General features: G+C 39.0%; 2 protein-coding genes across 6 annotated transcripts in view; one reads left to right on the forward strand and one right to left on the reverse strand.

Moving 5' to 3' along the window:
* Positions 1 to 22,285, reverse strand: part of LOC128697543 (uncharacterized) — a 37,533-nt gene extending 15,248 nt beyond the window's left edge. Inside the window, exons 1-4 of one of the 2 annotated variants that reach the window (XM_053789311.2) lie at positions 21,619 to 22,285; positions 19,966 to 20,518; positions 15,007 to 15,252; positions 7,936 to 8,123 (exon numbers count right to left, since the gene is read on the reverse strand). In XM_053789311.2, coding sequence (XP_053645286.1) covers positions 7,936 to 8,123; positions 15,007 to 15,252; positions 19,966 to 20,518; positions 21,619 to 21,795 — 1,164 coding nt within the window. In that variant the 5' untranslated portion in view covers positions 21,796 to 22,285. The remainder of the gene's footprint in view (positions 1 to 7,935; positions 8,124 to 15,006; positions 15,253 to 19,965; positions 20,519 to 21,618) is intronic. The other variant, XM_053789310.2, reaches the window with a different exon arrangement.
* hiw (MYC binding protein highwire) overlaps positions 1 to 27,215 on the forward strand; it is a 300,830-nt gene that overhangs the window by 140,459 nt on the left and 133,156 nt on the right. The gene's annotated exons all lie outside the window — the stretch shown is intronic.

A 27,215-nucleotide genomic window follows, 5' to 3' on the forward strand; every position in this document is an offset into this window, starting at 1 on the left:
TAGGATTGCTGGTTTCTTTTTCTGTCTCATAAACACGCTAGATAACAGGGATATCTTGCTACTCCTACTTACACTTTGGTCACACTTCACAGACACGCACATGCATATATATATACATACATCTAGGTTTTTCTCCTTTTTCTAAATAGCTCTTGTTCTTCTTTATTTCTTCTATTGTCCATGGGGAAGTGGAAAAGAATCTTTCCTCCGTAAGCCATGCGTGTCGTATGAGGCGACTAAAATGCCGGGAGCAATGGGCTAGTAACCCCTTCTCCTGTAGACATTTACTTAAAAAGAGAAGAAGAAAAACTTTATAAAACTGGGATGCTTAAATGTGCGTGGATGTATTGCGGATGACAAGAAACAGATGATTGCTGATGTTATGAATGAAAAGAAGTTGGATGTCCTGGCCCTAAGCGAAACAAAGCTGAAGGGGGTAGGAGAGTTTCAGTGGGGGGAAATAAATGGGATTAAATCTGGAGTATCTGAGAGAGTTAGAGCAAAGGAAGCGGTAGCAGTAATGTTAAATGATCAGTTATGGAAGGAGAAAAGAGAATATGAATGTGTAAATTCAAGAATTATGTGGATTAAAGTAAAGGTTGGATGCGAGAAGTGGGTCATAATAAGCGTGTATGCACCTGGAGAAGAGAGGAATGCAGAGGAGAGAGAGAGATTTTGGGAGATGTTAAGTGAATGTATAGGAGCCTTTGAACCAAGTGAGAGAGTAATTGTGGTAGGGGACCTGAATGCTAAAGTAGGAGAAACTTTTAGAGAGGGTGTGGTAGGTAAGTTTGGGGTGCCAGGTGTAAATGATAATGGGAGCCCTTTGATTGAACTTTGTATAGAAAGGGGTTTAGTTATAGGTAATACATATTTTAAGAAAAAGAGGATAAATAAGTATACAAGATATGATGAAGGGCAAAATGACAGTAGTTTGTTGGGTTTTGTATTGGTAGATAAAAGACTGTTGAGTAGACTTCAGGATGTACATGTTTATAGAGGGGCCACAGATATATCAGATCACTTTCTAGTTGTAGCTACACTGAGAGTAAAAGGTAGATGGGATACAAGGAGAATAGAAGCATCAGGGAAGAGAGAGGTGAAGGTTTATAAACTAAAAGAGGAGGCAGTTAGGGTAAGATATAAACAGCTATTGGAGGATAGATGGGCTAATGAGAGCATAGGCAATGGGGTCGAAGAGGTATGGGGTAGGTTTAAAAATGTAGTGTTAGAGTGTTCAGCAGAAGTTTGTGGTTACAGGAAAGTGGGTGCAGGAGGGAAGAGGAGCGATTGGTGGAATGATGATGTAAAGAGAGTAGTAAGGGAGAAAAAGTTAGCATATGAGAAGTTTTTACAAAGTAGAAGTGATGCAAGGAGGGAAAAGTATATGGAGAAAAAGAGAGAGGTTAAGAGAGTGGTGAAGCAATGTAAAAAGAGAGCAAATGAGAGAGTGGGTGAGATGTTATCAACAAATTTTGTTGAAAATAAGAAAAAGTTTTGGAGTGAGATTAACAAGTTAAGAAAGCCTAGAGAACAAATGGATTTGTCAGTTAAAAATAGGAGAGGAGAGTTATTAAATGGAGAGTTAGAGGTATTGGGAAGATGGAGGGAATATTTTGAGGAATTGTTAAATGTTGATGAAGATAGGGAAGCTGTGATTTCGTGTATAGGGCAAGGAGGAATAACATCTTGTAGGAGTGAGGAAGAGCCAGTTGTGAGTGTGGGGGAAGTTCATGAGGCAGTAGGTAAAATGAAAGGGGGTAAGGCAGCTGGGATTGATGGGATAAAGATAGAAATGTTAAAAGCAGGTGGGGATATAGTTTTGGAGTGGTTGGTGCAATTATTTAATAAATGTATGGAAGAGGGTAAGGTACCTAGGGATTGGCAGAGAGCATGCATAGTTCCTTTGTATAAAGGCAAAGGGGACAAAAGAGAGTGCAAAAATTATGTGGCATTTATGGATTTGGAAAAGGCGTATGACAGGGTGGATAGGGGGGCAATGTGGCAGATGTTGCAAGTGTATGGTGTAGGAGGTAGGTTACTGAAAGCAGTGAAGAGTTTTTACGAGGATAGTGAGGCTCAAGTTAGAGTATGTAGGAAAGAGGGAAATTTTTTCCCAGTAAAAGTAGGCCTTAGACAAGGATGTGTGATGTTACCGTGGTTGTTTAATATATTTATAGATGGGGTTGTAAGAGAAGTAAATGTGAGGATCTTGGCAAGAGGCGTGGAGTTAAAAGATAAAGAATCACACACAAAGTGGGAGTTGTCACAGCTGCTCTTTGCTGATGACACTGTGCTCTTGGGAGATTCTGAAGAGAAGTTGCAGAGATTGGTGGATGAATTTGGTAGGGTGTGCAAAAGAAGAAAATTAAAGGTGAATACAGGAAAGAGTAAGGTTATGAGGATAACAAAAAGATTAGGTGATGAAAGATTGAATATCAGATTGGAGGGAGAGAGTATGGAGGAGGTGAACGTATTCAGATATTTGGGAGTGGACGTGTCAGCAGATGGGTCTATGAAAGATGAGGTGAATCATAGAATTGATGAGGGAAAAAGAGTGAGTGGTGCACTTAGGAGTCTGTGGAGACAAAGAACTTTGTCCTTGGAGGCAAAGAGGGGAATGTATGAGAGTATAGTTTTACCAACGCTCTTATATGGGTGTGAAGCATGGGTGATGAATGTTGCAGCGAGGAGAAGGCTGGAGGCAGTGGAGATGTCATGTCTGAGGGCAATGTGTGGTGTGAATATAATGCAGAGAATTCATAGTTTGGAAGTTAGGAGGAGGTGCGGGATTACCAAAACTGTTGTCCACAGGGCTGAGGAAGGGTTGTTGAGGTGGTTCGGACATGTAGAGAGAATGGAGCGAAACAGAATGACTTCAAGAGTGTATCAGTCTGTAGTGGAAGGAAGGCGGGGTAGGGGTCGGCCTAGGAAAGGTTGGAGGGAGGGGGTAAAGGAGGTTTTGTGTGCGAGGGGCTTGGACTTCCAGCAGGCATGCGTGAGCGTGTTTGATAGGAGTGAATGGAGACAAATGGTTTTTAATAGTTGACGTGCTGTTGGAGTGTGAGCAAAGTAACATTTATGAAGGGATTCAGGAAAACCGGCAGGCCGGACTTGAGTCCTGGAGATGGGAAGTACAGTGCCTGCACTCTGAAGGAAGGGTGTTAATGTTGCAGTTTAAAAACTGTAGTGTAAAGCACCCTTCTGGCAAGACAGTGATGGAGTGAATGATGGTGAAAGTTTTTCTTTTTCTGGCCACCCTGCCTTGGTGGGAATCGGCCAGTGTGATAATAAAAAAAAAAAATAATAATAATATATATATATATATATTTATTTTTTTTTTTTATTATCACACCGGCCGATTCCCACCAAGGCAGGGTGGCCCGAAAAAGAAAAACTTTCACCATCATTCACTCCATCACTGTCTTGCCAGAAGGGTGCTTTACACTACAGTTTTTAAACTGCAACATTAACACCCCTCCTTCAGAGTGCAGGCACTGTACTTCCCATCTCCAGGACTCAAGTCCGGCCTGCCGGTTTCCCTGAATCCCTTCATAAATGTTACTTTGCTCACACTCCAACAGCACGTCAAGTATTAAAAACCATTTGTCTCCATTCACTCCTATCAAACACGCTCACGCATGCCTGCTGGAAGTCCAAGCCCCTCGCACACAAAACCTCCTTTACCCCCTCCCTCCAACCCTTCCTAGGCCGACCCCTACCCCGCCTTCCTTCCACTACAGACTGATACACTCTTGAAGTCATTCTGTTTCGCTCCATTCTCTCTACATGTCCGAACCACCTCAACAACCCTTCCTCAGCCCTCTGGACAACAGTTTTGGTAATCCCGCACCTCCTCCTAACTTCCAAACTACGAATTCTCTGCATTATATTCACACCACACATTGCCCTCAGACATGACATCTCCACTGCCTCCAGCCTTCTCCTCGCTGCAACATTCATCACCCACGCTTCACACCCATATAAGAGCGTTGGTAAAACTATACTCTCATACATTCCCCTCTTTGCCTCCAAGGACAAAGTTCTTTGTCTCCACAGACTCCTAAGTGCACCACTCACTCTTTTTCCCTCATCAATTCTATGATTCACCTCATCTTTCATAGACCCATCCGCTGACACGTCCACTCCCAAATATCTGAATACGTTCACCTCCTCCATACTCTCTCCCTCCAATCTGATATTCAATCTTTCATCACCTAATCTTTTTGTTATCCTCATAACCTTACTCTTTCCTGTATTCACCTTTAATTTTCTTCTTTTGCACACCCTACCAAATTCATCCACCAATCTCTGCAACTTCTCTTCAGAATCTCCCAAGAGCACAGTGTCATCGGCAAAGAGCAGCTGTGACAACTCCCACTTTGTGTGTGATTCTTTATCTTTTAACTCCACGCCTCTTGCCAAGACCCTCGCATTTACTTCTCTTACAACCCCATCTATAAATATATTAAACAACCACGGTGACATCACACATCCTTGTCTAAGGCCTACTTTTACTGGGAAAAAATTTCCCTCTTTCCTACATACTCTAACTTGAGCCTCACTATCCTCGTAAAAACTCTTCACTGCTTTCAGTAACCTACCTCCTACACCATACACTTGCAACATCTGCCACATTGCCCCCCTATCCACCCTGTCATACGCCTTTTCCAAATCCATAAATGCCACAAAGACCTCTTTAGCCTTATCTAAATACTGTTCACTTATATGTTTCACTGTAAACACCTGGTCCACACACCCCCTACCTTTCCTAAAGCCTCCTTGTTCATCTGCTATCCTATTCTCCGTCTTACTCTTAATTCTTTCAATTATAACTCTACCATACACTTTACCAGGTACACTCAACAGACTTATCCCCCTATAATTTTTGCACTCTCTTTTATCCCCTTTGCCTTTATACAAAGGAACTATGCATGCTCTCTGCCAATCCCTAGGTACCTTACCCTCTTCCATACATTTATTAAATAATTGCACCAACCACTCCAAAACTATATCCCCACCTGCTTTTAACATTTCTATCTTTATCCCATCAATCCCGGCTGCCTTACCCCCTTTCATTTTACCTACTGCCTCACGAACTTCCCCCACACTCACAACTGGCTCTTCCTCACTCCTACAAGATGTTATTCCTCCTTGCCCTATACACGAAATCACAGCTTCCCTATCTTCATCAACATTTAACAATTCCTCAAAATATTCCTTCCATCTTCCCAATACCTCTACCTCTCCATTTAATAACTCTCCTCTCCTATTTTTAACTGACAAATCCATTTGTTCTCTAGGCTTTCTTAACTTGTTAATCTCACTCCAAAACTTTTTCTTATTTTCAACAAAATTTGTTGATAACATCTCACCCACTCTCTCATTTGCTCTCTTTTTACATTGCTTCACCACTCTCTTAACTTCTCTCTTTTTCTCCATATACTCTTCCCTCCTTGCATCACTTCTACTTTGTAAAAACTTCTCATATGCTAACTTTTTCTCCCTTACTACTCTCTTTACATCATCATTCCACCAATCGCTCCTCTTCCCTCCTGCACCCACTTTCCTGTAACCACAAACTTCTGCTGAACACTCTAACACTACATTTTTAAACCTACCCCATACCTCTTCGACCCCATTGCCTATGCTCTCATTAGCCCATCTATCCTCCAATAGCTGTTTATATCTTACCCTAACTGCCTCCTCTTTTAGTTTATAAACCTTCACCTCTCTCTTCCCTGATGCTTCTATTCTCCTTGTATCCCATCTACCTTTTACTCTCAGTGTAGCTACAACTAGAAAGTGATCTGATATATCTGTGGCCCCTCTATAAACATGTACATCCTGAAGTCTACTCAACAGTCTTTTATCTACCAATACATAATCCAACAAACTACTGTCATTTCGCCCTACATCATATCGTGTATACTTATTTATCCTCTTTTTCTTAAAATATGTATTACCTATAACTAAACCCCTTTCTATACAAAGTTCAATCAAAGGGCTCCCATTATCATTTACACCTGGCACCCCAAACTTACCTACCACACCCTCTCTAAAAGTTTCTCCTACTTTAGCATTCAAGTCCCCTACCACAATTACTCTCTCACTTGGTTCAAAGGCTCCTATACATTCACTTAACATCTCCCAAAATCTCTCTCTCTCCTCTGCATTCCTCTCTTCTCCAGGTGCATACACGCTTATTATGACCCACTTCTCGCATCCAACCTTTACTTTAATCCACATAATTCTTGAATTTACACATTCATATTCTCTTTTCTCCTTCCATAACTGATCATTTAACATTACTGCTACCCCTTCCTTTGCTCTAACTCTCTCAGATACTCCAGATTTAATCCCATTTATTTCCCCCCACTGAAACTCTCCTACCCCCTTCAGCTTTGTTTCGCTTAGGGCCAGGACATCCAACTTCTTTTCATTCATAACATCAGCAATCATCTGTTTCTTGTCATCCGCACTACATCCACGCACATTTAAGCAACCCAGTTTTATAAAGTTTTTCTTCTTCTCTTTTTTAGTAATTGTATACAGGAGAAGGGGTTACTAGCCCATTGCTCCCGGCATTTTAGTCGCCTCATACGACACGCATGGCTTACGGAGGAAAGATTCTTTTCCACTTCCCCATGGACAATAGAAGAAATAAAAAAGAACAAGAGCTATTTAGAAAAAGGAGAAAAACCTAGATGTATGTATATATATATATATGCATGTGCGTGTCTGTGAAGTGTGACCAAAGTGTAAGTAGGAGTAGCAAGATATCCCTGTTATCTTAGCGTGTTTATGAGACAGAAAAAGAAACCAGCAATCCTACCATCATGCAAAACAGTTACAGGTTTTTGTTTCACAGTCATCTGGCAGGACGGTAGTATATATATATATAGATATATATATATATATATATATATAGGTAGTAGGTTGGTAGACAGCAACCGCCCAGGGAGGTACTACCGTCCTGCCAAGTGAGTGTAAAACGAAAGCCTGTAATTGTTTTACATGATGGTAGGATTGCTGGTGTCCTTTTTTCTGTCTCATGAACATGCAAGATTTCAGGTACGTCTTGCTACTTCTACTTACACTTAGGTCACACTACACATACATGTACAAGCACATATATACACACCCCTCTGGGTTTTCTTCTATTTTCTTTCTAGTTCTTATTCTTGTTTATTTCCTCTTATCTCCATGGGGAAGTGGAACAGAATTCTTCCTCCGTAAGCCATGCGTGTTGTAAGAGGCAACTAAAATGCCGGGAGCAAGGGGCTAGTAACCTCTTCTCCTGTATATATTACTAAATGTAAAAGGAGAAACTTTCGTTTTTCCTTTTGGGCCACCCCGCCTCGGTGGGATACGGCCGGTGTGTTGAAAGAAAGAATATATATATATATATATATATATATATACATATATATATACATATACATACATACAGTGATAATGTGTGAGTGTGGTGAAAGTGTTGAATGATGATGAAAGTATTTTCTTTTTGGGGGATTTTCTTTCTTTTTTGGGTCACCCTGCCTCGGTGGGAGACGGCCGACTTGTTGAGAAAAAAAAAAACATGCGTGAGCGCGCGCGCGCGCACACACACACACACACACACACACACACACACACACACACACACACACACACACACACACACACACACACACACACACACACACACACACACACACACATGCACGCACACACGCGCATGCACTCGCGCGCGCGCGCACACACACACACACACACACACACACACACACACACACACACACACACACACACACACACATGTGTGTGTGTGTGAATGAATGAATTTCAAAACTTATTATTTAGTTTTCCATTCATTTTTGTGCCTCTTGATATCTCCAAAAACACAGCATCACAAAGTAGTACTGATGTGCACTAATGACATGAAGTACTAACCTCAACTGTTCGAGTTTTCAGTCCTAAAGCTGCAGATAAATCATCTGTGATATTGCAGAAGCATTTTTGTTGAAAGAGGTTGTGCTTGATCACCACAGAATCCACTGTAAAGCTTTCATTCAAAACAAGGGACATTGGATCATGTTTGTGAAAAACATTTCCATCCAGGAAAAGAAGTGCCTTATTTCCTGAAAAATAATGTTTTAAAGTCAGGAGCAGATAATGTATGTTACATGCCATGGTAATTACAGTATGAAGAAAATAATGATCTTAGAAAGTAGATGGAGTATTGTTAAAGGATTATTGATAAAGTAAGGTGGCCTGTTATTCTACATTCTAGAATCTAAATGCTGCAAAGATGAAATCACTGTTGTAAATGCTTTACATACAAGTTAATTATAATCTGGGTTCATTTATGGTGTAATATAGAGTATAAATGTATATGCAAATGTTTGTTAGGTAAAGTGTAGTACTGTAATCCAATGGCATACATCACTGATTTAAAAAAAGCATATAGGTAAGACCTCACATATCACTGGGACATGTTCCTTAAAATTAGTGCCTTGTTGAAATGTGACATTAATAGCCTCTGAAAATCTAAAGTTATGTTCAAGAGATCTCCAAATTTGTGACAACACAAAATTGAATATTCTACTAGGTACAGATTAGTACAGTATTCTTGTTGTTCTTGCTTATTAACATGGATGTGTGAGGAATGGATCGATGTGGTTCTCTTGGGTTGTAGTTCTTATGTTGATGTGAATACAGACTTGTCAGTAGTTGATGATTTCACTGGAATGCTGAAGTATTCTGTAATAAATCGCTGGTCTATTTTACCCTTCAGTACTGATACAGCTGATGCCAAGGCATCATCATCTGCTTCAGACCCTACTTCAAAGCAGTGCTTCTAGATATATCTGGGTAATTTTCAGTGAAAACATTCACAACTTTACCATTAACATGGAATTACTTACAAGTGTTAAAGTTTTAAATGATTATCTACAGGTTCTCCATCATCCTCTTTTTATATTTGCTTCTCTCCTAATTGGGAATTGACCTCCTACAGCATTTCTTTCAAAGTTAGTTCATCATCCTCTTCTAGGAGTTCATTTAAATCTTGTTTATGCATTATGGAAAGTCCTTGCTCAAGCCACCTGAACACCCTCTCCAGGTAAGCCACAATTTATTGGACCTACCTTCTTACTGGGGAAAAAACAGCAAAATTATTCACCATGGAAGGACATTATGTCACCAATGTACATTTTATTTGTGGTTGATTGGGGCACTTCATCCCATGACACCTTTATGTTCAGAATTGCATCTGTAATGTTAAATTTATGCAAGAACTTTGGCATGCCAGTTCCAGAGCTATTAGACTTTATCCTGATGAGCTTTCTATTATTTTTTGTGTTACTGTAATGTGTAATAGCACTTCAGTGTGATGATAACTCTTCAGTCTAGTGGCTGTGTCAGAGATAGTGTATTGGTTGGTAAAAAACACAACCTTCACATTTGGGTCCACAGACTGAAAGATTTGAGGATTACGGGAATTTTTAAGGTAAACTTTACACAATAGGCTATTGCTGGCGAGGTACATCTTGACTGCAGGAATAAAATCAAGAAACATGACCTCACTCATTCATGTTGCCTTGTTGAACCTCCAATAACAGGCAAGCAGGTTTTGTCATGATCTTTTAAAGCAAAGAGACAGTGTGTGATAAATTGGCATAGACTTGTACTTGAAATTGCCTGTTGCATTTATGCAGGAAAGTCAGGTAAAATAATCTTTAGTGGCCTTGCAATCAGCTGCATTTTTTCTTGATTGTTAATGTGCATTCTTGACAGCATACGCTTCCAAGATAGTTCTGTCTTTGTCCTGTTAGTATTAAAGCTTTGGTTGGGACTACCCATTCATTGAAATAATTTGTACAAAGTCAGCTGGGTAATTTACCATAGCAGTGTGATCAGCTGATACTCACCGTCAAACTTTGTATGAAGCTGACTGCACATTTAAAATATTTCAAACTACACTAACGAACACTAAATAAACCTTGCTGTGAAAGCTCTCATTCCTTATCACATACTGTTCTTTGAGTAGGATGGGGCTTTATATAAAGCCTTTTTTTTTTTTTTTTTTCAACAAACCGGCCATATCCCACCGAGGCAGGGTGGCTCAAAAAGAAGAACGAAAATTTCTCTCTTTAAATTTAGTAATTTATACAAGAGAAGGGGTTACTAGCCCCTTGCTCCCGGCATTTTAGTCACCTCTTACAACACGCATGGCTTATGGAGGAAGAATTCTGTTCCACTTCCCCATGGAAATAAGAGGAAATAAACAAGAACAAGAACTAGAAAGAAAATAGCAGAAAACCCAGAGGGGTGTGTATATACACCTACCATCCGACTTATGACCGAGTTCCGTTCTGAGAAACCAGTCGTAAGTCGAAATGGACGTAAGTCGAACTTTACTGAAGATTGAGACACTTATGCAGCATATGGGAATCTTTATTCAGGAAACGTTTCGCCACACAGTGGCTTCATCAGTCCAATACAAAGAGGAAGGCGTAAGGAGAGGAGGAGAATGAGGTAATCAGTCCCTCAACCTGGATTCGATGTGTTCAGTCCATCAATCTTGTAGAAAGTACAGCATAGGGCAGTAGACGTGGCTTATATACTGTAGTGAGGTGACGTGAAGCAGATGGAGGCGGGGTCATAGTGGTACCATCCACTAGTCGAAGTAGGTCTTCGTCCAAAGGTTGGACAAGTGTTGAAGAATTCTTTGTAATAAGACCCCATGATGCTGCCGTGTCTGACAGTTGTGATGAATGGTTTGAAAAACTGACAAGTTGAAGATTGAGACACTTATGCAGCATATGGGAATCTTTATTCAGGAAACGTTTCGCCACACAGTGGCTTCATCAGTCCAATACAAAGAGGAAGGCGTAAGGAGAGGAGGAGAATGAGGTAATCAGTCCCTCAACCTGGATTCGATGTGTTCAGTCCATCAATCTTGTAGAAAGTACAGCATAGGGCAGTAGACGTGGCTTATATACTGTAGTGAGGTGACGTGAAGCAGATGGAGGCGGGGTCATAGTGGTACCATCCATTAGTCGAAGTAGGTCTTCGTCCAAAGGTTGGACAAGTGTTGAAGAATTCTTTGTAACAAGACCCCATGATGCTGCCGTGTCTGACAGTTGTGATGAATGGTTTGAAAAACCGACAAGTTGAAGATTGAGACACTTATGCAGCATATGGGAATCTTTATTCAGGAAACGTTTCGCCACACAGTGGCTTCATCAGTCCAATACAAAGAGGAAGGCGTAAGGAGAGGAGGAGAATGAGGTAATCAGTCCCTCAACCTGGATTCGATGTGTTCAGTCCATCAATCTTGTAGAAAGTACAGCATAGGGCAGTAGACGTGGCTTATATACTGTAGTGAGGTGACGTGAAGCAGATGGAGGCGGGGTCATAGTGGTACCATCCACTAGTCGAAGTAGGTCTTCGTCCAAAGGTTGGACAAGTGTTGAAGAATTCTTTGTAACAAGACCCCATGATGCTGCCGTGTCTGACAGTTGTGATGAATGGTTTGAAAAACCGACAAGTTGAAGATTGAGACACTTATGCAGCATATGGGAATCTTTATTCAGGAAACGTTTCGCCACACAGTGGCTTCATCAGTCCAATACAAAGAGGAAGGCGTAAGGAGAGGAGGAGAATGAGGTAATCAGTCCCTCAACCTGGATTCGATGTGTTCAGTCCATCAATCTTGTAGAAAGTACAGCATAGGGCAGTAGACGTGGCTTATATACTGTAGTGAGGTGACGTGAAGCAGATGGAGGCGGGGTCATAGTGGTACCATCCACTAGTCGAAGTAGGTCTTCGTCCAAAGGTTGGACAAGTGTTGAAGAATTCTTTGTAACAAGACCCCATGATGCTGCCGTGTCTGACAGTTGTGATGAATGGTTTGAAAAACCGACAAGTTGAAGATTGAGACACTTATGCAGGATATGGGAATCTTTATTCAGGAAACGTTTCGCCACACAGTGGCTTCATCAGTCCAATACAAAGAGGAAGGCGTAAGGAGAGGAGGAGAATGAGGTAATCAGTCCCTCAACCTGGATTCGATGTGTTCAGTCCATCAATCTTGTAGAAAGTACAGCATAGGGCAGTAGACGTGGCTTATATACTGTAGTGAGGTGACGTGAAGCAGATGGAGGCGGGGTCATAGTGGTACCATCCACTAGTCGAAGTAGGTCTTCGTCCAAAGGTTGGACAAGTGTTGAAGAATTCTTTGTAACAAGACCCCATGATGCTGCTGTGTCTGACAGTTGTGATGAATGGTTTGAAAAACCGACAAGTTGAAGATTGAGACACTTATGCAGCATATGGGAATCTTTATTCAGGAAACGTTTCGCCACACAGTGGCTTCATCAGTCCAATACAAAGAGGAAGGCGTAAGGAGAGGAGGAGAATGAGGTAATCAGTCCCTCAACCTGGATTCGATGTGTTCAGTCCATCAATCTTGTAGAAAGTACAGCATAGGGCAGTAGACGTGGCTTATATACTGTAGTGAGGTGACATGAAGCAGATGGAGGCGGGGTCATAGTGGTACCATCCACTAGTCGAAGTAGGTCTTCGTCCAAAGGTTGGACAAGTGTTGAAGAATTCTTTGTAACAAGACCCCATGATGCTGCTGTGTCTGACAGTTGTGATGAATGGTTTGAAAAACCGACAAGTTGAAGATTGAGACACTTATGCAGCATATGGGAATCTTTATTCAGGAAACGTTTCGCCACACAGTGGCTTCATCAGTCCAATACAAAGAGGAAGGCGTAAGGAGAGGAGGAGAATGAGGTAATCAGTCCCTCAACCTGGATTCGATGTGTTCAGTCCATCAATCTTGTAGAAAGTACAGCATAGGGCAGTAGACGTGGCTTATATACTGTAGTGAGGTGACGTGAAGCAGATGGAGGCGGGGTCATAGTGGTACCATCCACTAGTCGAAGTAGGTCTTCGTCCAAAGGTTGGACAAGTGTTGAAGAATTCTTTGTAACAAGACCCCATGATGCTGCCGTGTCTGACAGTTGTGATGAATGGTTCGAAAAACCAACAAGTTGAAGATTTGGACGAAGACCTACTTCGACTAGTGGATGGTACCACTATGACCCCGCCTCCATCTGCTTCACGTCACCTCACTACAGTATATAAGCCACGTCTACTGCCCTATGCTGTACTTTCTACAAGATTGATGGACTGAACACATCGAATCCAGGTTGAGGGACTGATTACCTCATTCTCCTCCTCTCCTTACGCCTTCCTCTTTGTATTGGACTGATGAAGCCACTGTGTGGCGAAACGTTTCCTGAATAAAGATTCCCATATGCTGCATAAGTGTCTCAATCTTCAACTTGTCGGTTTTTCAAACCATTCATCACAACTGTCAGACACGGCAGCATCATGGGGTCTTGTTACAAAGAATTCTTCAACACTTGTCCAACCTTTGGACGAAGACCTACTTCGACTAGTGGATGGTACCACTATGACCCCGCCTCCATCTGCTTCACGTCACCTCACTACAGTATATAAGCCACGTCTACTCCCCTATGCTGTACTTTCTACAAGATTGATGGACTGAACACATCGAATCCAGGTTGAGGGACTGATTACCTCATTATCCTCCTCTCCTTACGCCTTCCTCTTTGTATTGGACTGATGAAGCCACTGTGTGGCGAAACGTTTCCTGAATAAAGATTCCCATATGCTGCATAAGTGTCTCAATCTTCAACTTGTCGGTTTTTCAAACCATTCATCGAACTTTACTACTGAATATCAACATCACATTTTTGTAATGACTATTTTATTGTTTTATTTTGGTATTTCATGTTTTACTTTACTTTTTATGCTGTTAGTACTGTATTTTATACTATAAGGTTTAGGATAAACACTGTGTACAACACAAATAGTTGTTTATTTCCCAGAAATTTGGCACAAAAAACACAGTCGTAAGTCGAGCAGGTCGTAAGTCGGATGGTAGGTGTATATGCTTGTACATGTATGTGTAGTGTGACCTAAGTGTAAGTAGAAGTAGCAAGATGTACCTGAAATCTTGCATGTTTATGAGACAGAAAAAAGACACCAGCAATCCTACCATCGTGTAAAACAATTTCAGGTTTCTGTTTTACACTCGGCAGGACGGTAGTACCTCCCTGGGCGGTTGCTGTCTACCAACCTACTACCTAGAATAATGCCTTATCTGAGCACTAAATGAGGCTCCTTTACTTATTTTCTCCTCATATTCTGTAATATTTGTTTCATAGCTGAATTCACCTCTGACATTCTTTTCACCATTTCTCACACTGCACTACTCATTGTACAAGTTCTTACTGTATTTTCTTCTCGTTGTCTGATTGAATAAATAGTAGATTATCTCAGACCAAAAGTGAGGGCAGTCTGAATCACATGTGAATGTTTTGTAGAATATATAAAATTTCCATTTTAATATCATCAGAGCTTCATTCTTATTCTTCTTGGAACGTCTAGCATTACTGGTATTCTTGCTGGATGTTATGGTTAATAGCTAGAGATAAGATGGGGTGATGACAACTAAAATTATTTAATAAACACTACCAGGAATCAACTATAGGCAGCATGGGTGGCAGTGGGCTTTTCTCCACACTTGACCCTTAGGCCCAACTTGGGTCAGAAGGGAAAAATTTCATGGCTCACAATACTTGGAATTTGCATGTAACTTGATGTTTCCACATTACCAGAGCATCCTATCAAATCTTTTGCAAGTTCTATGCAATTTTGGATTAGCTTCTTACAGTCACATATATGAGAGACTTTATTGTGTAATGGCAGAGAAAGCTAATTTAAAAGTGAAAGATATAAGTTTAGTAAATGGAAATATTTATTAATAGTTTGTACATTGATAGTATAATTGGTATGCAAATTAAACTAAATTTGTGGGATTAAGTTTGACAAGGTAATGGAAAAGAAACCTGTAACAAACATCTTGGGATAAATTTCTTTTACAAGCAGGTGATCATAATTATGCATTACAGTACTAACCTTCTGGTTTAATCCATTGAAAAGCACCACCCTGGAGATATTTGATATCATTATTCACAATATTGATACGATTCTTAATTCTAAAGAACAACCCATGTTTGGGAATATTATTGAACATATTGCTGCGTAGAGTAACATCTCCTTGGACTCGAAGGTTCCAGGGTGATTGTTCCATTTTGGGAAAAGTATTGTTTCTTATATAGACATCTCCTTTGATGTTTCCCACTAGGAAAAGTGGAACAGCACCTGAAGAAGGGTATAAATTATTGAACATTAAATGCATTTTACTAGTATAGTACTGTATTTCCATTTATCATTACTATTTATTATTATTACTGTATTATTATTATTATCATTATCATCATCATAGGAAGTACTAAATCTATAGAGGTCTGTGGTGCCAGGGAAATGAAAGTAAGTTCGATGAAAAAATGGAAGAGCAGCATCAATTCCTAGAATAACGATTCCTTCACCAACATCAAGACAACTTGCTTGTAGGGTTTGTTTATTATTACAGAGTATGTATGTAAAAGAAGGAAATTAAATGTGAGCATAGGAGAACAAGGTGATGAGGGGTAACAAACAAGTAAGATAATGAAAGATTGGATATCAGATTGCAAGAAGGGAGTATGGAGGAAGTGAATGTGTTCATATACAATGGTACCTTGGGATACAAACAGCTCAAAACTTGAACAATTGTGTAAATGTATTTATGTAATTGCTTTTGTAAAAGTATTTTTGGGGAGTCTGAAATGATTAATCTAATTTACATTATTCCTTATGGGAACAAATTCATTTGGTATCAGCACTCGAACAGCCTTCTCGAACGAAATAAATTTGTATCCCGAGGTACCACTGTATTTGGGAGTGAACTTGTTGGGCAGATGGGTATATGAAAGACAAGGTAAACCGTAGAATTAATAACATAAGAAAGAAGAAGTACTGCAGTAGGCCTACTGGCCCATGCTAGGCAGGTTCAAGTCACCCCTGTTTAAAAAGGAAGGAGCACTGCAACAGGCTCACTGACCCATACTTGGCAAATCCATCTCACACCACCCACACCCAATCATGTACTTGTCTAACCTATTTTTAAAGCTACACTAGGTTTTAGCTTTAATGACACTACTCGAGAGCTTGTTCCCCTCATCGACAACTCTATTATCAAACGAATGCTTTCTTATGTCCTTTTGAAATCTAATTTTTTCCAGCTTGAACCCATTGCTGTGAGTCCTGTCTTGGTTAGATATTTTTAGCACACTATTTACATCCTCCTTATTAATTCCTGTTTTCCATTTATCTGAATCATTTTCCCCCAAATTCTGCACCTTCCAAGAGAGTGTAGACTCAGGGTCCTTAGTCTATCCTCATAGGAAAGATTTCTGATACATGGGATTAATTTTGTCATCCTTCTCTGTATGTTTTCCAGTGCATTTTTGTTCATTATTTAATATGGTAACCAAACCTGTGCAGCATAATCTAACTAAAGCTTAACCACCCCTACCTCAGTGGGAGACAGCCTCTGTGTGTGTGTGCATGCATGTGTGCATGTGCAGCATAATCACAAACAGGCGATCTTAATAATGCAGAACAAGCAACATGAGGATGGAAGTATTTAGCTCAAGATGTTTTGCACATATGCATCGTCAGGAGCTATGCAATGCTGCAAGTCTAGCAACAAATGGGAGGGAAAAATTCTCAGAGGCAAGGTAGGGGCATGCCAGCAACAACCTGTACCTGAGTGATTAATACACCAACACACACAGGTTTTTGTAACTGTATTAACCCTTTGACTGTTTTGGTTGTATATATACGACTTACGAGTCAGTGTTTCGGACATATATAGTATACTCAATAATTCTAGCGGCTTCAAATCAAGCAGGAGAAAGCTGGTAGGCCCACATGTGAGAGAATGGGTCTGTGTGGTCAATGTGCACCACATTAAAAAATCCTGCAGCATCCAGTGCATAATGAGACAAAAAAAACACTGACTGTTTTTTTGGATTAAAACGCCGACTTTGAGGTGTATTTTCGTATAGTATTCATCATTGTATTTTCGTTTTCATGGTCTCACGTGATAAAATGGAAAACATATTGCAGATATAGAGATGATTTTGATTAGTTTCACGATGAAAACGACCTTGAAATTGAGCTCAAAGTAGCGGAAATGTTCGATTTTTACCAATGTTCAAGAGTAAGCAAATCACACCACTTGTCCAGTACACGTCAACTGGGGAGTCTAATATACTTTCACTATTGCACTGATATTATTTATACTATTTTTACAATAATGCAGTAGTCTGCATAACAGTAAATTTTGTATTTTTTGTATGAATAAAAAATAAAAATAGAAAGCAATAGTAATATAAGAGGGGCCTAGAGACGTGACTAATGAACAGAGGATATGTTATTTTAGTGCCAAGAATGTCTACATTGTTTATTCTGGACCCTATTTTGAAATTGGCATCTTTTTTGTGTGAAATTGGCCAAATTGCCAATTTCTGACCACTTTATTGGATAGTTCAAATCAGTAAATGGGCTGTTTCTTGTACTCAATTGATGGAAAAATGGAGTACTAAAGAAATAGCTATGAGTTTGGTCAACTGGAACAATGAAATTGGCCAAAAACAGGGCTCAAACTCGGCAAAATCGCCGATGCGTATATGTCGCCGAGGCTGCTAACTTCGCAGGAGCGTAATTCCATGAGTTTTCGACCAAATTTCTTACTTTTGGTGTCATTACCATCGAGAAAAGATTCTCTATCATTTCATAAGAAAAAATAATTTTTTTTTTTTTTTTCCAAAAATTTTGCGACAGAATGACAGTTTCAGAAAAGGGTTTGAGACAGTCAAAGGGTTAACCCTTTGGGGGTCGACAGGTCCTCTCAGAGACTTGTTCTCAGGGTCGGCCAAATTTCAAAAAAAAAAAAAAAAAATTTTCTTGTGAAAAGATAGAGAACCTTTTCCCGATCATAATGGCACCAAAAGTATAAAATTTGATGGAAAACTTACGGAATTATGCTCTCGCGAAGTTAGCGGTCATGACGATGTTTACGCATCGGCGATTTTGCCCACTTTGAGCCCTATTTTCGGCCAATTCCAGTGTACTAGTCGACAAAAATCATAACTATTTCGCTAGAACTCCGTTTTTTCTATTGAATGAGTACAAGAAACCACCCATTTACCGATTTCAACTATCCAATAAATTGGTCAGAATTTAGCAATTTTGCCAATTTCACACAAATTTCGAAAGATACCGATTTCCAAATAGGGTCCAGAATAAACAAGAAAGACATTCCTGGCACTAACATAAGTTCTCTGTTCATTAGTCTTATCCCCAGGCCTCTCTTATATTTCTTTGGCTTTCCACTTTCAGTTTTTATTCTTACAAAAAAATAAGATTTACTGTTATGCAGACTACTGCATTAGTGTAGAAATGGTATAAATAATATCAGTGCACTTGTGAAAGAATATTAGACTCAACAGTTGATGTGTATTGGACGCTTGGCATGATTTGTTTACTTTTGAACTTTGGTAAAAATCGAATATTTCTGCTACCTTGAGCTCAATTTCAAGGTACTTTTCATTGTAAAACCAGTCAAAATCATCTCAATTTCTGTAATATGTCTTCCATTCTATAAAATGAGACCAAGAAAACTAGAATACAACAATAAATACCATACAAAAATACAGTGCAAAGTTGCTGTTTTAATCCAAAAACACGGTCAAAGTTTTTTTTTTCTCATTACGCACTGTGTGCTGCAGGATTTCTTTTATACTGCGCACACTGACCACATAGACCCATTCTTTCATACGTAGGCCTACCAGCTTTCTCTCACTAGATTTGAAGGCGCTAGAATTTAGGCGTACTAGTACGTCATAAACCCTGGGTCGTAAGACATACTAGTACGTCCAAAACCCCCAAAGGGTTAATATACGAATCATATGTACTAGTTGTCACATTCTCTAACATGTGGTACTATAGGGTGACAACAAGCACATCCGATTCATATACAGTCGACCCTCAACTACCGGCGGCATTAAGTAACGGCAATTTCGTCTAATGGCGCTTTTTGCCATAGAAAAAATGCCTTAACCAACGGTGAAAAACTTAACCAACGACGTTTGTCTGGAACGTGTCGATGTGCCTGGAGCTCGGCCTGAGCTGGCCCAGCCACTCCAAGAGTCGGTGTGCCATTGTTTACAAGCTGTTGCGGTGAGTTTCCACGTGTGCCTCCCATATATTTTGGAGAATTCCACTATTTCTAGTGCTTGTAACCACTAAATAAGCCACCATGGGTCCCAGGAAAGCTTCTAATGCCAAGCCTGTGTTAAAAAGGGCGAAAATTACGATGGAAATGAAGTACTTCTGGAAGGGAATTCTCCTTCCAAGCAATAGACAATTCTGAATTTACCCTGCTGCTGGCACATCACTCACCAACAACTCCACAATAAAGGTAAGTGGCATTTAATTATTGTTTATTTTGCATGTCCCATTCCTTTCCATATAAGGAAATGTATATTTCATGTAAAAAATTTTTTTTTTTTTTTCAGACTTTGGGGTGTCACGAACGGATTAATTCTATTTCCATTATTTCTTATGGGGAAAATTAACTCAACCAACGGCAAGCCCTCTGGAATGGATTAATGCCGTTGGTTGAGGGTCCACTGTATTAATACAAAGCTACATAAAATCTGAGTGTGTGGGTGTATTAACCATTTTATTAACATGATTTCACATGAAACTAGCTTAGTTGATAGTGATTAGATGTGATTTTGGGTTGACTATCACTTTCCCATATTATTTTATACTTAAATAATGTTTTATTTAGTTCCTTCCAATTTTGTTTGGACTAAGAGGTGCCAGACATTCCATTGCCAGAAAATCAGTGTTGTATCTATACCATACAAAACTTTAAATATTACCTTACACATATCAAAAAAAGCTTCAGTTGACCCTTACCTTTGAATTTATTGTATGCAAAGTATAAACTTTCATTCACTGATGAATTTTGAATAGTAATTGCATATTTTTGGATTTCTCCGATGGTTGTATTGCTTATTTGAAACTTATTTGTAACATGATTATCCACAGCCATTTTTGCAATCTGTTCTAGAGTTGAGTTGGCAATAAAAAATTTTTGAATAATGAACTTTCCAAAGGCTCCAGTAGAAATCTTATGTATTACACAGTTGGCAATTTGAAATATTAATTTTGCCTTGGTAGCTTTAGAATAGTTCGTTGCACCCAATGGGGAAGTGCTATGTTCTCTTAGTGTGAAAGTATTAGAAGGAAGTTCCTTTGAAGTAACATTAATGATGGTAAGATTTATTCTAGCATCTGTAAATGCATCCATCTCAAAAGACCCCTTCATAAAATGTAGGTCTGTAATATTTTGTAAAAGTATCTGAAGAGAGCCACTTTTTCTGAAACTTTGAGGCTGTAGTGTTAATCGTTGACAGTTCTTCATAGTGATGTGCGTTTTCTCACCAAAAGCTGGCCCAAGTTCTGCTGTCTGAAATATGATAACAGTTATTAAATATAGTAATAAAGTATGCAACAAATAGTTCTAATGTGGCTATTACTTGGGTAAATTATATATGTTATTTGAAGCATTCAGTACTGTACTTATAAATGTTGAGATGAACTGTAGAAAGTTTTAGCAGGCATAAAATATTCAAATAGACATTTTGCAGAGGACTTAATGCATCTGTGATAATAAATGGCATGAGTACCGACATGACTCATTATACATTCAAAAGTGGAACCAGGATGCCATAATGTTACAGGTTCAGCCTTCAACAAATTTTTTGAACTAGTAATAAAACTAATGTTTCAAGAAAGAAAATGTCAAACTCAAAATTTGCAAATATACAGTCTCTCCTCACGTACTCGTTTACCGACGACTCGGATTTACAATGGCCTCTCTGACTAGTATGCATACCTAAATAATGTATATTAGAGCTATTTCCTCTAATCTGTTTATTACAATATACAGTACACTGCTGTATAAACATTTAAAAATATACCAGAAATGTTATAAATGGTGCAAAGGTGACATTAAAACAATATCGAAGATGGTTGACACAAACCACTACCACTATAGTATGCTCCTTACTTAGCGACAAATTCGTTTACCAATGTGGTCTTAGGAATGGAACTTCGTCATTAAATGAGGAGAGGCTGTATTACAAAAGTTGTTTTGATGTTAGCCTTACAGCTATTAATACATGTAACATTCACATTATGTACTGTATTAGTTAGTGTGTTTACTTGTCACCAACCAAAGCACTGCCTTCCACCAAACACTCATCCATGTGTCTGCCATCATAAGCAGTTCCCACCATCAGAAGTGCAAATCCAAACAAATCTTATCTTAGAAGTGTAACCCCTGTAAATTTGCAGCAATTGTGGAATATATTACTGAGTTATGCCCATTTTTCAGTTTAGAATGTTTTTATTACAACAATGAGTTAAAATTTGTAAGATGCAATTAATACAAAATGATGGAAAATAAAACATAATTATTAAAATTTGCATAACAGTTCATATGATCATATATATTTGTAAGTACAGTATGAACAACATAACTGTTTTTTTTTTTTCTATACTTACATCATATCCACAGTCACAGGTAATTTCTTCCCCATTACAACTGCAGAATTTTGGTACTTTATCTGAACACTGTTGACTGTTTGAATCTGAGGGAATTTGGCCTATTGTCTTGTTCATAATGGTAATTATTACTAAAATGATCACTCCGGCAGGCTTCAGAACTTTTGTAGATGACATTTTTTCTGTTTGCAGTTTTCAGCTTTGATAAACTATTTTCAATTAAACATTAACATTTGTGAAGCAAGTTTTCAGAAACTGATAAAAGATTGGATTTTTTTACTACTATTGGCAGAATCATAAGAGCACATTTCCTCTTAATTTTCTTTATCACTATTTGAAGATCACAAAAGTGAGAGATTTCTGGCACTATTAAAGCTACACACACACACACACACACATACACACACACACCCTACTGTATAAAACTTAGGTACAGCTACAGGAAGTCTTTATATCTCTATCCTGTGCGTCACATTTAGGTTTGTTTAGGATGTTTGGGGAATTCCCATGCCAACATTTTGTATGTCAACCCATAGTGATGATTAAAAATTACTTTATGGAAGTAAGCAATGAAGTAAATTAGCAAATGCACTTTTGTATATACCACACTACTATATACAGTTATAGTTTAATAAATTTCAAGTGTAATGGGAATTCTCTAATTCAATGACCTTCAGATATCTGATTTACAAAAGGCATAAATATAACATGTGCTACTCTAAAATATTTATATACTGTGCATGCATATATATATATATATATATATATATATATATATATATATATATATATATATATATATATATATATATATATATATGTGTGTGTGTGTGTGTGTGTGTGTGTGTGTGTGTGTGTGTGTGTGTGTGTGTGTGTGTGTGTGTGTGTGTGTGTGTGTGTGTGTGTGTGTGTGTGTGTGTGTGAAAATGAGCATTCTGAGCCTTTATAAATACTAAGAAAATCTAAAATGTCTGAACATTAAAAGTATCTTACACCCTTATATATATATATATATATAATTTTTTTTTTTTTCTCAACAAGTCGGCCGTCTCCCACCGAGGCAGGGTGACCCAAAAAAAAAAAAAAAGAAAATCCCCAAAAAGAAAATACTTTCATCATCATTCAACACTTTCACCACACTCACACATTATCACTGTTTTTGCAGAGGTGCTCAGTATATGTGTGTGTATATATATATATATATATATATATATATATATATATATATTTATATATTTATATATTTATATTTATATTACAAAAGCCTGTAATTGTTTTACATAATGGTAGGATTGCTGATGTCTTTTGTCTGTCTCATAAATATTCAAGATTACAGGTATGTCTTGCTACTTCTACTTACACTTAGGTCACACTACACATACATGCACACATTTATTTATACAGATTCATCTGAGTTTTCTTTGATTTTATCTTAAGAGTTCTTGGTCTTATTACTTTTCCTTTTATATCCATGGGGAAGTGGAATAAGAATCTTTCCTCCGTAAGCCATGCGTGTTGTAAAAGTCAACTAAAATGCCGGGAACAATGGGCTAGTAACCCCTTTTCCTGTAAAAATTACTGAAAAGAATAATAAGAAGAAAATTGTCAAAGTGGGAATTCTAAATGTGCGTGGATGTTGTGCAAATGATAAGAAAGAGACGATTGTGGATGTTATGAATGAGAAGAAGCTGGATGTCCTGGCTTTAAGTGAAACAAAGCTGAAGGGGGTGGGAGAGTTTCAATGTAGAGGAATAAATGGGATTAGGTCAGGGGTTTCAAATAGAGTTAGAGCTAAAGAAGGAGTAACAATAATGTTGAAGGATAAGCTATGGCAGGAAAAGAGGGACTATAAATGTATTAATTCAAGGATTATGTGGAGTAAAATAAAGATTGGATGTGAAAAGTGGGTTATAATAAGCGTGTATGCACCTGGAGAAGAGAGATTTTGGGAAATGTTGAGTGAATGCGTGGGGAGTTTTGAATCAAGTGTGAGAGTAATGGTGGTTGGGGATTTAAATGCTAAAGTGGGTAAAAATGTTATGAAGGGAGTAGTAGGTAAATTTGGGGTGCCAGGGGTAAATGTAAATGGGGAGCCTTTAATTGAGCTATGTGTAGAAAGAGATTTGGTAATAAGTAATACATATTTTATGAAAAAGAGGATAAATAAATATACAAGGTATGATGTAGCATGTAATGAAAGTAGTTTGTTAGATTATGTATTGGTGGATAAAAGGTTGATGGGTAGGCCCCAGGATGTACATGTTTATAGAGGGGCAACTGATATATCGGATCATTATTTAGTTGTAGCTACAGTTAGAGTAAGAGGTAGATGGGAAAAGAGGAAGGTGGCAACAACAAGTAAGAGGGAGGTGAAAGTATATAAACTAAGGGAGGAGGAAGTTCGGGTGAGATATAAGCGACTATTGGGAGAAAGGTGGGCTAGTGCAAAGATGAGTAGTGGGGGGGTTGAAGAGGGTTGGAATAGTCTTAAAAATGCAGTATTAGAATGTGGGGCAGAAGTTTGTGGTTATAGGAGGGTGGGGGCAGGAGAAAGAGGAGTGATTGGTGGAATGATGAAGTAAAGGGTGTGATAAAAGAGAAAAAGGTAGCTTATGAGAGGTTTTTACAAAGCAGAAGTGTTATAAGAAGAGCAGAGTATATGGAGAGTAAAAGAAAGGTAAAGAGAGTGGTGAGAGAGTGCAAAAGGAGAGCAGATGATAGAGTGGGAGAGGCACTGTCAAGAAATTTTAATGAAAATAAGAAAAAATTTTGGAGTGAGTTAAACAAGTTAAGAAAGCCTAGGGAAAGTATGGATTTGTCAGTTAAAAACAGAGTAGGGGAGTTAGTAGATGGGGAGATGGAGGTATTAGGTAGATGGCGAAAATATTTTAAGGAACTTTTAAATGTTAACCCCTTCAGGGTCCAAGGCCAAGATCTGAAGTGGTGCTCCAGTGTCCAAGAAATTTTGAAAAAAAAAAATTATTTTTTCTTACAGAATTAAAGAGCATATTTTTGTGAAGGTAATAAGACAAAAAAAAAAAATTCTGATCAGTACTTACCGAGATACAGTGCCAAGAAATTTGTCAAAAATAATGTGGTGGCGGCAACATTGACGAATTCCACATAAGCGCATTACATTTTGCGGTTTTTATTGTTTTTTTCTTTTCTTTTCCAATTTTTTTCTATTCCTACTAACATTTGGGGCCTGAGAGACCAATACTGTATATAATGTATATATATAAACTCACTGTATTGAACACAATAACCGCACTAAAGTTATTATCATATTATTGTTTACCACTGTTGTTTATTACAATAAACATTCACAAATCTTGTATAATACTAATGTTCTATCATATATTTACATATTTACAATCACTGGACATGGTTTTAGAACTGCTGGAGCTTGTGGAACTCCTTGAAACAAGGCACCATGCACAGAGGCACCTTACATTCCTCACACATAAACCGAGTGTCTTTGCGTCTTTGTTGCCGTCGTTTTGTTTGTGCACAGACGATGCATCTCTCTGAGCAAATTTATTCTGAGTTGAAGGAAGTTGTATTATGAAATGATCACCTTCTCTCCTCAAACGCTTGGGTATATCCTGAGGAATTCGAGGACCGTGTTGTATAGCAGGTGTTCTTACCTGGTACTTCATTATGAGTTGTCTGACAACAGACAAACAAAATTCACCATACGGTGGTCTGTTGCCAGTCTTTATTTGGTACATATTATATGCATTGAGCATTGAAATGTCCATGAGATGGAAGAAAAGTTTCATGTACCACTTGTAACTCTTACGAACACAGTCAACAAAACCAATCTGCATGTCACATTTGTCAACCAAGCGCATGTTTTGTGTATAATCAATCACTGTCACTGGTTTTCGAATACATTCATTAGTCACTCGATCAACTTTGCCACTGTCTTGCATTTCATTACGGTGAATGGTTGTCAACAATGTGACATCTCGTTTGTCATGCCACCGTAATGCCATGATGTCATTGGCAGTAAACACCTGCACGTCATCACCACGAGCACCTGCGTTGAGCCTGGGCATATGTTTACGATTAGAATGCACTGTGCCACACACATCTGTCTTGTTCACTCGCATGAAATCACTGAGTAATGGGCTTGTATACCAGTTATCGGTATATAATGTATGCCCCTTACCAAGATAAGGTGCCATCATGTTTCTCACTACGTCACCTGAGATACCCAATAACATCTTGGTATCTTTCAATGTTTTACTACCCGTGTATACAACAATATCCAACACCAGGCCACTGTCACAATCACAGAGTACAAACAGTTTTATACCAAAGCGTTTCCTCTTGCTCGGTATATACTGCTTGAATGACAGTCTACCTTTGAACAAAATCAAAGACTCGTCAATTACAAGATTCTTGAATGGATAAAAGTATATGCTGAACTTTTGTTTGAGATACATGAAAACATATCTAATCTTGTATAACCTGTCACTTCTGTCAGGCCTGGTTTTGTCAGAGAAGTGCAACATACGTAAGAGTAAGATAAACCTGTTCACTGGTATGATTTCACTGAAGACCGGGGTAGAAATTAGCCGATCTGTGGACCAGTATGCTTTTATATTATGCTTATAGACGTGAGGCATAAGCATTATTGTTGCAAAAAGCAAATACATTTCTGCAACAGTCGTCTCTTTACACCTGTGTAGTCTTGACTGTGGTGATAAGATCGTATTTGCCATGGTGTACTCAAAATACTTATTACTTTCCCTGACAATAATTTCCATCAATGGCTGGTCAAAGAATAATTCAAAGAATTCCAGTTCATTGGCCGTGGTTCCAAGGGGACAAGTAGGTAGAATTCCACTTTGAGAGTCATCAAAGTGGTGAGGCTTGGGAACAAAATTGGGATTTTGCTGCCAATTCCACATACGGTTTGCTGGTGGATACTGGACATCATAGGCTTGTTGTGCGGGTGGTTGTGGTTGTGGTGGGCTGGTGGCTGACGCTCCGCTTTGTCCTTGAACTGACGAGTCAGCAGCGTGGGTCCCAGCGTGGCCTGGTGAGTCACGCATGGCGGTGCCACTACCATCACCACTAACACCATCCACTGATGCCTGTGGTCTATCCATGCCACGTGTAGCCACATGATCCTCACTATCACTACCTAAAACTGGTGTACGGCCATGGGATGTACTCCGTCCCCTGGGCACAGCATAGGGTACACTACCCGAATGCATGCGGCAGCGAACATACCGATGCTTCACTGGTGAATATGATTCCTCACTATCACTACTAGAATGATCGTCGAGAGCAATAAAATCACAATCCATGTCACTATCATCATCATTACTGAAGTCAGAGGCCTGGCCACGCGAAAATATTAGTTTTCTCTTGCGTTGAGGAACAACCGACCGTGAGTCACGAGTGCCCACACCAGAGGTAGAAGGTTGAGGATCGTCAGGGTTTTCTGCACTATTATCGATATCCTGGTCATTCTTTTCGGTCACTAACTGATCAAAACCGTAGAATTCGTCATTTTCACTTCCATCAGTGTCAGAACTATCAGATAGGAAGAGGAGAGTCCCAATTTTCCGGGGAGTGAGAGC

This window comes from Cherax quadricarinatus, chromosome 44 (assembly GCF_038502225.1).
Source record: "Cherax quadricarinatus isolate ZL_2023a chromosome 44, ASM3850222v1, whole genome shotgun sequence".
NCBI classification, from domain to species: domain Eukaryota; kingdom Metazoa; phylum Arthropoda; class Malacostraca; order Decapoda; family Parastacidae; genus Cherax; species Cherax quadricarinatus.